General features: G+C 40.8%; 1 protein-coding gene across 1 annotated transcript in view; it reads left to right on the forward strand.

Annotated features, from left to right (window-relative positions):
• Positions 1-1,101: 1,101 nt before the first annotated feature.
• APCDD1L (APC down-regulated 1 like) overlaps positions 1,102-14,382 on the forward strand; it is a 57,389-nt gene continuing 44,108 nt past the window's right edge. Inside the window, exon 1 of the mRNA XM_007475671.3 lies at positions 1,102-1,606. Coding sequence (XP_007475733.2) covers positions 1,570-1,606 — 37 coding nt within the window. The 5' untranslated portion in view covers positions 1,102-1,569. The remainder of the gene's footprint in view (positions 1,607-14,382) is intronic.

The following is a 14,382-nucleotide window of genomic DNA, read 5'->3' on the forward strand; positions in this document are numbered from 1 at the left end:
TTATTCTTTAAAAGCATTTATAAACGATATAACCGAATTATTCATTTGTCTCTCTCTTTAGCCTTTCTATGGAAAACTATTACTCAAATTCTCTGAGGTGGGGAGTAGGAGGAGGAGGTGGGGCCGGTAGAAGGCAAAATCTATCTTACTGTCTCGGTCCTGATTGAAGTCTGTCTTTAAGTCTTGTGCAAGTCAGAAACTAGACCATGAAGAGTGACAAGTGGAGGTGTTGCTGCATAGCGTGGTGGAAAGAAAATTAGATTTGGAATCAGGGGACTTGGATTTGAATCTGAACTTCACCAGCTTGCTGTGTGATCTACAAGAAGTCAGTTTCCTCACAAGTTAAAAAAGAGAGCTGGACGAGATAATCATTAAGATCCCTTCCAACTCTAGGTCCTAAGATTTCGATAATAATCTCCCACTTTCTGGGTTTTCTTTTGCTGGGGCTGCTACCACTCTAAACAGAATCTTCCTTTAAAAAAAAAAAAAAGATTGTATGGGTAAAGCTAAAGGACGGGAAAGAAACAAGAGATGGGGCTAGTTAACACACATCTGAGTGCTGTTGACCATGGTTTTCTAGGTAGGAGAAGACTGGGAAAATTTGCCCAAAGACAAAAACCGTCTGTCTATCTCTTGGGAGAAAGACCTATTCCTGGCACTATTTATGGGCACTGTAGGCTCCTAATTAGGACGGACATCTCCCTCCCCGCTTGCTTCTGCAAGGCTGTGCTATGCTGGGACTTGGACAATGCCCAGGGAACCACAGCGAGTGGGGAAGGTGCTGGGGGAGTTCAATGATTCAGGCGTCCCCCAGGAAGGACGCTCAGAGGGTTAACTGGTGAGAGATGCTCGCTGGAAAAATGGGAGGCTTGGGCGGAAGAGTCTTCAGTTGGGGAGAGGCCACTGTGTGGGGGGTGATGAACCGAGAGATGGTCAGGGGAGCTGAGCCAGCTGCGAATGATGCGAGGGTATGTGTGCCTGTATGTATGTGAGTGCTCGTGTATGTGTGTGTGTGTGTATGTGTGTGTGTGTGCATGTGTGCGCGCCCCACTGAAAGCAGTCTCCTCCTCTTCTGGCAACTTGAACCTATGACTGCAAAGCTCCCTTTACAACTATCAACAGGCTGTGAGTGCGTGTCTCTCGTTATAGTGGAGGGGGGGCAGACAAGCGGGGGATACGCATTTTTGAGGCAGAAGTCCGGGTACATTCTACAGATTAAGAACCCAGGCATCCTCTTCTCTCTCCCACCCTAACTTGGGATGAACTGCCAAACGTAACTGGAGGGACTTCCTCGGAAGATACATCTCGGGTGCTCTGCCTTTCTTCCCATCAGCCCGCCCTTTTGGGTCTCAGGACTTGGGGCAGTAGGCGTTCAGAGCCCTGCGGGACGGATGGACTTGTGGATAGATTGGCGAGCCCCGCGGAGGTCCGGTGGCCACCCGGGAGGTCCTGAAGGTCAGCTGCAGTGAGAACGAGAGGGAGGATCCAACCTGTACGGCTCGTCTGGGGCGGAGGCAGGGAAAAGGTGGGGAGGGAATCCTGCCCGAAAGGATTGGGAAGTTCGCGACCATGGTCCCCCGATTGTGGTTGCTCATATTCCTTGGAGGTAGGTCACACCGCGCTTGGGAAGAGAGTTAGGTGAACCTGGAGGGGAAGGAGGAATGATCAGTGGGACTTGGGGAGGGTGGGATAGAGCCATCGTATCTCTTCGTTTGGGATGGGGTCGTGGGGAGCTTTTGCCAAGACCTCTCGGGTCTGCAGTCGCCTTCTCCGCAGCAGAGCAGGTGAAGCTGCCCTCTTAGAAGGAGGTGCCCACTTGATCCCACGCGCCCCCTCTATTCTCTCGCCTTCTTCCCCAGACCCTTAGCCCTAGAGTTTCCTCTCTGCTCTCGGCTAGGGCTCAGTACCCAGTTCCTGTTGCCCGCCTCGGAACTAACTCAGGCACCTGCAGACTCACGTGCGACGGGAGAGCCGCGGGAACTGGACTGCGGAGCGGGCTGAGGGCTGAACTGTCCCCGAAGGGCCCCTGGGGCGGGGCGGGCGGACCGAGTTACCCGGCAGTTTGGCTCCGCTCAGCTCAAGAGCTGGACCATTTCCTTCCCTCCCTCTCCCACCTCGCTATCCCCTCATCCAAAGATTGGGTCACCAGATTTGTCGAGTCCTTGCATGGAGTTTGGGCGTGTAGGAGCCAAAGCGCCCTGCCTGGAGCCCAGCAGTCCTGAAGGCAGAGGTCCTAAAGGCCGGGTGTAGGCGGGAGGTGGATGAGGCACACCCGGGACTAGTGAGGGGATGGCCCAGAGGAAACTGTCCTCTGCCGGTTGACCCAACCACATACTACATCGGCGAATTCACAGCCCGGTACACACTACCTGACCATTTCCAGGTTCCTCCAGGATTGGGGTGGGGGATGGTCTAGCCTGAGGGTCCCGGGGTCTGGAATTCTGGTGCACCTCCCCCTCCTGTAACCTCTCCACCTCTCCAGTGGTGTGTGTGTGTGTGTGTGTGTGTGTAAAAACTTTATTTTAAAAAGGACCCATTGATATTGATAACTTCATCTGTACAAACACTCCATTCCATAGGTAGAGTAAAAAAAAGATCCCTCTCCCCTTCTTTCTCTTCTTCTCCCTCTTTTCTTCTCCCTTTCCCCTTTTTCCTGTCTTTCGTCTCACGTCTCTCGTCTCTCTCTCTCTCTCTCTCTCTCTCACACACACACACACACACACACACACACACACACACAATATCTAGGTCTCTCATTCCCTTATGAGATTATGAAGTCTCTCGTTATGAGATCTCTTTTTTCTCCATCCCTATCTCTCTTACCCACTTTGTCTGTCTCTTTCTTTGTCTCTCTCTCTCATGAAATTAAATATGAACTGTGCTTACTCCTCTACATTTTCTTTTCTATTAGTATAGATAATGAGCCAGAAACTAGCTCTTCCTTCAGTGTCATTTCAGTCAACAATATTTCCACAACTGAATTCTACTGCGTTAAAATAAAACAAAAGTCCCATTCTTTGTTGAATCGGGAAGATTTAAAAGAAGGTCAAAGCGGTTTAAAGCCTTATAGGTACATTCATCAAAAAAAAAAAAAAAAGCACTTTCACTGTCAGGATTGGAGGTGAGAGTTCACTTAGAGCTGCCCTGCACACCCCTCCCCCCTTCACCTTTCAGTTCATTAGACAAAAGTAGGGGAAAGGTTCGTTCTTTGAAGCAGGAAAAAGAAAAAACAGTAAATCCCTTCTATTTTAAGGGGGGAAAGTGAAGAAAATCTAACAGATTGGGAAGGGGAGGGGTGCTAAGGGGGAGATGGGAAAAGCAGCCCAGGGTAGCAGCTGTTTCCACCACATAGGAGGGGGACAGTAATGAGAAATGGGGACACATTACTACTGGGAAACCTGCAGCTCCGGACACACAGATCTCGGGTATTGACTTTGGCAGTACTTGTACTCCTCCTGCCAATAAAATCATTGAAACTATAGCATCTCAGCTCCTACGTTTGGAGGCTTGCTGCTCTCTCTTTCTCTCTTTGTGACCTTTCGCCACAACAAATCAGGCAGATTGAGCCAGAGAGAAGCCAAGATTAATCGAATATTATGAGGGAGGACTGAGTAATGATATTAGCCGTGCTTATAGGAGTCTTCCTGTTAAAATTTAGAGACGGATGACTGTAAATGGTGAATATTTCCTGCCTCCCCCCTTCGGGGGTCTTTGAAATTCATTGCTCTAAGCTGGGTACTATTTCCCACTTAACACTCAGAAAGTGATTTTCACCAGAGATGATGAGTCCTTTGCTTTATAAAAGGAAACAGAACACGGTTAATCCCTTTGATGCTTACATCATTTAGGCTCATAAGTAAAAACATGACTGAATTCTTCTTTCCCTTTAATTTCTGGAGAAATTGTACATTGTATTTTAAAAAATGAATAAATTCAGATGGGCAGCACGTCAAAAATGAACCAATTTGAAGGGCTATAGTTCAGAAGAATCTTTCTGAAATCACTAGGTTGGATGAATTTTGTTTTTCTTTTTCAAAAGAACCAGGAAATCAAAGAGGTAGTGTAGCCCCAAGAAAAACAGCATTGCTTAGGTAGTTTCTAATTTTGATGTTGATTTTTCCCATTTGTGCTAGATCACCCTTGTGTGTGCAAACTCCATCATCATAAATGACATGTGCTAAGTTGTGGGGAAATGCACTTTAAAGCAAAGCCTTCTTCCAAACTTTGTTCTGCCAGATGCATCTTGTTCTAGTTCTGGATTCCAGCTTTGGTTTTCTCCATAGCAATTTTTGGCTTTTGAAAATCTCCTTACTCAACAATTTATGCTTGAGGGGAAAACGGAGAAACCACAATTTTTTTCACTTAAAAAATCAGTTTCATTTTTATCTATATCCATATACTTTGCAGCATGGCAAAGTTATCATTATGGAAATAGTAAATAGAGTAAAATCACAGCTTTACATTATGTATTAGTTGTTTATTTTTGGCTGAATATTGAAGCAAAATATAAAACTGAGAAGAAAGTGTACATAAATAAGCTCATATCATATTAAATGTGCACAGAAATCAGATATTTTATTGACTGAAATTATAAAAAAGGTTATTAGCCTACCCTTACCTGCCTTTTCATGAGGCTACTCCTCATAGACAAATCCTTATTTCCAGCTTCTGGGCTTATCATCTGACCAAAACAATAGTCATCTAACTCAAAATACGTATTTTCAGAAAGATATTGTTCCCTTGCTTTTAAAACCCATCTGGATGACAAATGAATTCGTGTGGTATATGAACAAAAAATTGTGTAATGCATTAAAATTAAATGCATTAAAGCTTTAAGCAAAAGTGAACCCTGATATAATTTCCAAAGTGCAATAGTTCTATGCAAAAATGTTTGCAAAATTATGATCACCAGTCCAATTCAAGGGATTGGAGCCAATAAAAATGGCTCAAACTCCTGAACAGACTCTACTTGAATTAGTTGACTGACAATGTAGGGACGAAATGAAATGCTAAGTTTGGAAGTAGTGAACAGCCAAGAGTTACAGAACAGGATCATCACAGAACCAAAGATGCTATAGAGTTATGTTTGTGTAAAGCTAACAGACTCTGGACTTTTAAGATCTCTTCCCAAAAGCCTTGAAATAGGAAAATGTTTGATGTTAATCAACTGCAAAACTGGAGGGGCTGAAGCCATTTGGTGGGACCAAGGATCTTGTTGAAAAGAATGCTGGAATACAGATTCTAAAGCTACTACAGTACTCATGTGTGGGTCAGATTATATAAGGATAGTGAAGCATTAACATTCCCAAAGAGAAGTAACTCTAGCCCCACACCATCTAAACCCCAATAACACAATAAAGTAGACCCAGTACATGGTGGTAGAACAGTAGATTTTGATATTTTAATCTTCCTTCAGTATTGTTCTTGGTGATTCAAGTGTGAGTTAATGGAAGGAGAGTCTTCATGTTTCATTGATAACCATGCAGTGTCAAAGATTTGAAGGAAAGACTATAATATCTTTGGTATGCCTTCTATGGTGGCTATCATGATGGTAGGACATGGACAAGAGTCATACAGGGTGAATGGGTATGGGTAGAGTATAGTATGCCTAACTGAACAGAATATCCACATCAGGGAGACCATAGATTGATTGGTGTATTGGAGTATTAGAGTTTGGAATATCCATGTTAGGATGGATCTGAAATCAACCCAGCCTCATATTTTTTTGTAGTCGGAGAAGCTATGTGATCTTAGGCAAGCCATTTCTTTGTGGGGACCTAAGTTTCCTCAACTGGAGAACCAAGAGGAGTTTTAAGGTTTCTGTGTTTCAAGATTTTATAGGCTAAGTCATTTTATCTCCTGTCTTACCTTCTGTGTTCATACTTCAACATTTCAAGGATCCACTATTTTTAATCTGTGTAAATACTCATTGCACTAACACAGATAAATACTGTTGCTGTTTCTCAGTAGATAGTGCCCTTGAGTTGCTAGTTTAAAAAAAAAAATTACTTGGCGACCAACTTCCCTGGTGGTGAATCTTGGTTATATAAAGGGCTAATACTTTAACATTCGACCTCACAGAATGGTTGTGAGGAAAAAGGTTTGTAAAACATTAAGTAACTTGTAAGCTCCTTGAATTATTATTACTTAGAAGCTAGCTACTTAGAAACAAAGTCATTAAAGAATGAAACTTTCCCTTTGCTCAGAAGTCCTTTAATGGCTTAAGAAGATGGAGGATATCCTAGAACCAAGAACCACAATGACTCATTTGACCTAATTTCTTTCAATCATAGTTGCATCTCTTAAAGAATATGGTTATCTTTTTTTTTTAATCTGTCTCAAAGACAACAAAGAGTTATGCCCTCCTCGGCCTTCTCTTTATGGCTCAGAGCTTTATGAATCCCTTTCTTCTTTCACTCATGAAGATATCACCATTTATTCTCATAGGTAAGGAATTCATTCACTTAGAGAAGTTTTTCTAAAGAATGACGTTAGCTTTCCTTGTTAACATCTTTACTCCCTCCTCCCCTCATGACCAGGCCAAATAGTCCAATGTCCAGGGCCATTGAACAGGGCAAAACTAACCCATTCAGATAAAAAGAGTTTATAGCTTTGACCTCAGGAGTACGCTACTCTAATTGAGAGAACTAACAGGCCCAGAGGAAGGACATATTGGTGAGTGGAAGTTTATTTAAAATTGTGAATGAATTACTCTTTCTACTACTGCCTACTCATCTTGTCATTAAAGTCCAATTTCCATGATTCGTTCAAAACTTATGGTATTTGTCATTATATTCTCCCTTGCTGGCCCTTTACCTGATTGTACTGTCCCCTTTTGTTTTGTCTAGCTGACTTGACAAAAGATTTGTGACTCAGAAAGGAATTGCTCAGGAATTGGCAAGTAGTATTTGAGTTGGAGAATTCAGTGAGCAACTCTCTGGATCTCTGATCCCTTGCTCAGTAACCACATGCAAAGGCAATGCATACTTACATTTTGGGCTTAGTGTTATAAACACAAAACAATAAATCATAACATATGTAGGTGTTCCTGGAGATGCCACTTATAAAATTTTGGTTCTCAGCGTCCAAAGACTATAATCTGTCCATTTTGCAATTGTGATTCACTTATTTAAATGGCTGAAGATAGTCTTCCCTACCCTGTGCATCAGTATGGTTTGTCACATTTTTGGTCCTCTCCCTCAGGGATATGCTGGAACTAGCTTGTACCAGTTTGTAAGAGCTGATTGTTAAATTGTTATTGTGTACATTTACACTGGAATTTGGCAAAGCTACAAATCACCGCTTGATTTATTATTTTAATTAAGAAAATGATGAGGAAAATGTTACTAATTCAGATTAAAGTTTAAAATTTGTCATGTAAACATTTTTTGTAGAGCCAATTATAAAACATTTATCCTACATGACTGCCCTTCCCTCTTTTCTTTCCACATTTCCACCTCCTCAGTCAGCTCCAGTAAGTCACAACCCTTCATCATATCTGCTAACTCCTACTGCCTATTAAAGCTGTGGAACAAACATAAAGAAGTAATGTGACATAATGGATAAAGCACAAAGTTTGGAGTTAGGAAGACCTGGGTTCAAATCCTATTTCAGACCTTATTAACTATGTGACCCTTAAGAGGTTGCATTAATCTCCCATCGGTCTCAGTTTCCTTATCTGTAAAATAAGGGTCTTGGATTTGATTACCTCTAAGGTCCCTTCTTGCTCTAAATTTGGAATCTTATATTTTATACCAGGCAATGAGGTAGTGCAGGGATAGAGAGCCAGACTTGGAGTCAAAAAGATTTACCTTCCTGAGCCTAAATCTTGCCTCAGACACTTACTAGCTGTGTAACCATCCTGAGCAAGTCACTTAACCCTTTGTCTCAATTTCCTTATCTATAAAATGATCTGGAGAAGGAAATGGCAAACCACTCTAGTATCTTTGCCAAGAAAACTCCAAATTGGGTGATGGAAGAATCAGACATGACTGAAACAACTGAACAACAATAGACCTCAATAACAATAATTGTAATTCGTGTTTCTATAGCACTTTAATATTTGTAAAGTGCATTCTTTAAAAAAAAAACCCAGTCAGTGTTAATACCCTCATTTTATATAGACCAGGTTGTAAGGCTATAAAAGACTTGCCAGGATCACATAGCTAATAAGTAGCTGAGGGAGGATTTGATCCTAAGTCTCCTGACTCCAAGTTCATCCACAACACCACACTACTTATATATGACAAATTTTTCCTGCCTTGCAAATGTCTCATCCTTTTGTGATATGATGATGTCAGGTGTCTAGTTAAGTCTGTCAGTGACAGTCATACAAAGTGACAGCCCTCAGGATCATCTCTCCTTGCTGAGTTATAACTCTCTCCTGAATTTACACACAAACTATGATTCATTAGGACTCTGCCAATCTAGAATGAGCAAATATGCCATACTGAAGTTTGCCCTTGTGCTATAGAGAGTGATCCCCTCCCCCCAACCCAAGCAAATGAACAGTCTGATAAGAGATATGTTCATATACTTCATAGCAAAATTTAGTGGCTGTGGCCCTGAGCACCACCTTAGCACCAGTATAGGCATTCAAGCAATGAACATGCTATTTATAAATGTGGAAAATCTAATTGCAAATGATTCTTCTGTAGTCTATACAGCATTGATCAGATTCTTGAAGACTTGTTCCTCTTCTGCTGGTTCTTCTCTGTAGATTGAATGTGTGTTGGAATAGCTAGGTGACTCAAAGGATTGAAAGCCAGGCCCAGAGACCAGAGGTTCTGGGATCAAAAATGGCCTCAGACATTTCCCAGCTGTGTGACTCTGGGCAAGTCACTTAACCTCCAGTGCCTAGCCCTTACTACCCTTTTGCCTTGGAATCAATACACAGTATCAATTCTAAAATGTAAAGTAAGGGTTTTTTTTAAAGACTGAATTCAGGTTAGTTAAAACTAATAAAACTGCAATTCTCTAAAGATGACTTTAAGTGATTTTATTGTGCTGATGAGCCACTCCTCTACTGAAAATCTTGGGGTGTCTGCCTCCTAAATGAAATAGAAACTTCAAATTCTGATATTTGAGTCCTTCTACTCATTTGTAGAATGGAATGAAACTAGATTTAACCTTTTGACTTAACCCCCCAACTAAGACTCATTTTAAAAGGGTTTCTGGGGGGCAAGGGCCAGCCTAGTTGATAGCATGTTAGACTTGGAGTCTGAAACACTTGGGTTCAAATCCTATCTCTGACACTGTGTGTCCCTGGGTGATTCATGCAATTTCTCCAGACCTCAGAGAGGTTTCTCACCTGTAAAATGGGGTATAATAATAGTCCAGGGTGGTTGTAAAGAGAAAGATCAATTAATATGATGTATATAACTATAGCTAATACATAACAATAACTAAAATAATGTATATAACAAATAGCTGATATAATATATAACAATAGCTAAAATAATGTATATAACAAATAGCTGATATAATATGTAACACTAAATGATATATAACAATAGCTAAAATACTATATGTAACAAGTAGATGATATAATATAAAACAATAGTTAAAATAATGTATGTGACAATAGCTGATATAATATATAACAATAACTAGTATAATGTACATAATAACTAATATAATATAGATACTTTGCCAACCTTAAGTACTCAGTTAATTTGAGTTATCACTATCACCCCCACACACACATTTCCCACTCCGACCCACGGCCACCACCATCATCATCATTATTACTGTTATTATTAATTTTTGGACTAGATCTGATTTCATTAGTGTAAGGAACTCTCTGGAAGGAAACTCTACCAATGTAGATAGATATTCGCTCTGCAGTTTATAGTCAGTGCCTAGGACATTGAGAGGTTAGCCTGCCCAGGATCTGTAGCCAGTATATCTTGGGGCCAAGATTTTTACTCAGGTCTTCTGGACACCCAGGCTAGATGTCTACCCACTATGAACATGCTGTTCATCATTTCTATCGACTTCATCATCCCCACCACCATCATCACCATCATCATCATCACCATCATCATCATCATCATCATCATCACCATCACAGCAGCAATAGAAACATGATTATTATTATTAACCCATGGGAAATAGTGACTATAGCCAATAAGATATGTGTGTGGTTTGTGGAAAATAACATGGCAGATCCTAATGCACTGATAAGTCTTTGTAGAAAGCTGAAGTGACATGGAATTATCTGTGATTTCAATGGATACTTTAAATTGGCCCACCTGGAAAATGGCAGATTAAAATTCAAGTAGCCACAGAAATGTGTGGAGAAACCAAAGCCAAAAGCCAAAGTGAGGCCTGTTATTAACTTGCATGTCAAGTTTAATTTCAGTATCTGTCAGCTGCATTTAAGGGGGGGAGAGGAATGCCTCACAATGTGGGAAAGGCTGACAACCTTAATAGTAGTCTTCAGTTTCGGCCTCTGCAGAAACCCCGCCTAACAATCCAAACACATGTTAAAACAACTCTAATTGTAGATTTCAAAAGAGCAAGTAACCTTTTACTGTGGTCATTCATAATCCTAAATTAAATACATACACATCTTCACATCTTTATTTAGATGTACATCTGGAACGAGTAGTGTTGGGTGTGAGCTCTTCACAGAAACTTATACTGGGATTTGGGAAGGATAGTCAGATTTTAAAATTATACAGAAATATCGGCGCACAACTGTACCCAGGCTGAGTTAGTTAGCTCAGGTACCCAGAGGTTGGTGACCTTGAGACCAGCCTGCCTCTTTCAGGATCAGTTAGCATCATACTGAGTACAATTCTTTTTTCTTTTTCATCAAGAGTACCTGAGTGGAGACAGGAGAAGGGGGGGGGGGACTTTGGGATGGAGAAATTGATCTTCTTTTTGGTATGGGAGAGCATGGGTGCAATTGTTGGCTTTGCCAATCAATATCTGTGTCACTATAAAAGACACTAAACCTCGTGTTACCTAAGGCAATTGTCTAGTCTAAGACTATGAAATACAGAGAAGTTGGTAGGAGTTTCCTCACTTAAACTTTGGTTTAAATTCCTTAAACCAATGGAATCACAGGTCTTAGCCAAAACAAAATGTGAAGAAGTCTATGATAGGGAGGTAGATTAAAAAAAAAAATTGTCCTCAAGGAACTTGTCTAATGCAGGGATTCCACTTCCCATGTACAGTGAAAAGTGCTCAAGTAGACATTATAGAGCAAATAAAGAGAGATTTGTTGTTGTTTGATCATTTCAGTCACATTCTACTTTCTGTGACACCATTTTGGGTTTTTATTGGCAAAGATATTGGAGTGGCTTGCCATATTTTTCTCCAGATCATTTTACATATGAGGAACTGAGTTAACAGGATTAAGTGACTTGCCCAAGGTCACACAGCTAGTAATGTTTGAGGCCAAATTTAAACTCAGAAAGAAGAGTCTTCCAACATTCTTATCCACTGTACAATCTAGTTGCCCCAATGAGATACATAAATAACTATAATAAATAATAACATATGGCAAGTCTATTAGAGAGATGGAAACCAAAGTACTATATAGGTTGAAGGATGGAGAGATTATTACTCACTAGGGGGATGAGGGAAGGCCTCATGCAAGAGATGACATTTGAGTTGGGTTTTAGAGGATGGATAGCAATCTACCCAGTGAAAAGGGGAGAGAGGACATTCTAGGGGAAAAAGACTATATCATTTAAGTTGGAGGCTCCCTTGACATAAAGATCTCAGGTCTTCAAGGGTTAGGGGTTTTGTTTTTGTTTTCCACTTTCTTGGCTCAGTTTCCTCTCTGGAATCCTGGAGAAACATTTGTATGTTAACCTGAGTATAAACTCAGTATGAGCCTGACTTACAAATATATGATACACAATATTATGGAAGAAAGTTTCAATAAAAGAAGAGAAATGGAATGGGATCCCTGGAATAAGCAACTTTTAGCCACAAACATTTATGTAACTCTCTTCATCACTGGGGGTTCTCAGCATGAAGGCATCTCTGGAAAAGGCCCTTCCCTACAAATCCTATATTGGTTAGTTGCCTCCAGAGCTTGTCACTTAAAGAGGGAGGGAGAATATGGATATTCTTTTGCTTCCCTCTTTCTTTCTCATTTCTTGGATAACGTGAGTCTTCTGTTTCTCTCTGCAGTCCTCTAATCTCTTGTTATCATCTTCCATGTATAAGACAAAGGTGAAAATATCTTCCGGGTCATTCTTTTCCTCTCCCAATAGGCCCTGCTCTTTCCACCTTCCACCTTCTTTAGACTTTCTTAGTTATTCCTTCTTTTCATTACTATGAAGTGGTCACACTTTGTCTTCCCTATTTACTCAAATAGGACAGGAAGGGGAAGAGGAAAATCCTAGCATTGACTATAGAGGCAAATATATGAATATAATATAAATTTGAATTTGAAAAATGCATAAGTATAAAGAGTGGCAGGAGAGTTCAGGAGTGTGTGTGTGTGTGTGTGTGTGTGTGTGTGTGTGTGTGTGTGTGTGTGTCTGAGAGGGTTTCATGAAGGTGGTAGCACTTAAGTTGGACTTTGAAGAATATATAGATTTCAAAAATGGAAATAGTAAAGATGATATTCCAAAAATAGAGAATAACATGAGTCTTCTGTTTCTTCTTTCTGTAGATAAACAAAGGCACGAAGTTAGGAAGATACTGGAAATGTCTGGGATAGAGTACAACTAGACTGGTTCTAGGGAGCCTAAAATAACTAAAATCACATATCTCACTGACATTGGGGCAATAAGCTCTTTCTTGAACATCAAATACATATGTGTCTCTATCTGTGTCTTGATATCTCTCAGCATGCCCACAGGACATCTCTACCTTTTTGTCCCACTAGCACCTCAAACTGCACATTCTAAATAACCTAAATCTAGCCAATTTTCTTTTCCCTTTAATCTTTTTCTCATTCTGAGCTCACCATTTCTATCTTTGGCACCACCATTTACTCAGTAAATTCAGCCTTCTATTTTCCTCACACTATTATTTGACTCTTCTATCTTCCTCATCTTTTCTATTCATTTGGATACTTGAACATATCAATTCCATGTCTGCCATATCCAGCCCCACCTTTCTTCCTACTGCTGCTAAGATACACTTTCTCATTCCCATCCAAGTCAAGCCACTTTAAGTCAATTGTCTAGACCAGTAATGCAAACCTATTTTTCACTTTTCACAGAGTGCTCTCTGTGGACACTTGGTTACCCTTCCTCCCCATCCCCCACTCCTAGAGTTCATTACTAGAAAGAGATAGGGACTCAGGCAGAGCTGTTCCCCTTCTCCTCTCCACTGGACCTGACAACATTTTTTCATATCACCCTCCCCTCTGTCTAGCAGCCTAATGGGAGCACACAGGAGGTAAGGTCAGTGGCTCACAGGTGGCAGAGATGGAAGGGAGTGAGGTGCTCAAACCACTCCCCTCACTCTCAACACTTGCTGAGGACATTCCTCACTTCACCCACTCCTCTGTCCAGAAGCCCAATAGGAGCACTTCCTCCCTCCCCTATGTGTAGTAAGTGGGGACAGGGTTTACCCAGCTTGTGGGGGGAAGGGGCACACCACAAGGTCTGGGGGGGGCAGAGTCCAGCACTTTGTCTCTAAAAGGTTTGCCATCACTAGTCGCTTTGTGAGAATAAGAATCATGCATCAGCTTTGTATATCTTCAATTTCTGACTTGAACTTACATGGCTAGCATATAATCCATATAATTACACCTCTGTGTAAGTAGGTCCTTAATAACATTGAACAGATAGATGAAACATCATTTTTTAGAAGGACAAAATGCTATTTTCTTTATACATGTAATACATGCAAAAGGTAAAAGTTTTGCATTACATAGAATGGTAATAGTGATTCCATCTTCAGCAATGCTTGTAATTAACATTTTTTCCCCAGGATTTTCTTTAAGCATTTTTCACTTAAAAAAAAAACAAACATAAAACACCACCAGCAACAACAACCCCGTTTCCATGGAATAACTAGATATAATGAGAAAAAGGAAAGTACTAATAATATTCCAGTGAGAAATTGATACATGTCTCACTCTATGCCTTTGATTCCTTCCTCTCCCTTTTCCTTTAGGAGTTTTCCTCTTCAGTCATCCCCCTTTTCTCATTCACTGTAATAGAGGTCACTTCTCAACCTCTAACTCTTTGGCTCCCATTGCCACCACCCCTAATTCTTTGGGTTCCTTTCCTACCACTCCATTGGACTGGAATACCTCTCTCTAAGGTGATCAATGATTTTTTTTTAAAACATTTTTCATGTCTCTTCTACGAACATATATTTTCCTTTTCATAGATAATATAGAAAAAAACTACCTGTGCTCATTACCTCTGCCTCTCCCCTCCCATTGATTTCTGTTTCTTG

The sequence above is a fragment of the Monodelphis domestica genome, chromosome 1 (assembly GCF_027887165.1).
Source record: "Monodelphis domestica isolate mMonDom1 chromosome 1, mMonDom1.pri, whole genome shotgun sequence".
Classification (NCBI taxonomy): domain Eukaryota; kingdom Metazoa; phylum Chordata; class Mammalia; order Didelphimorphia; family Didelphidae; genus Monodelphis; species Monodelphis domestica.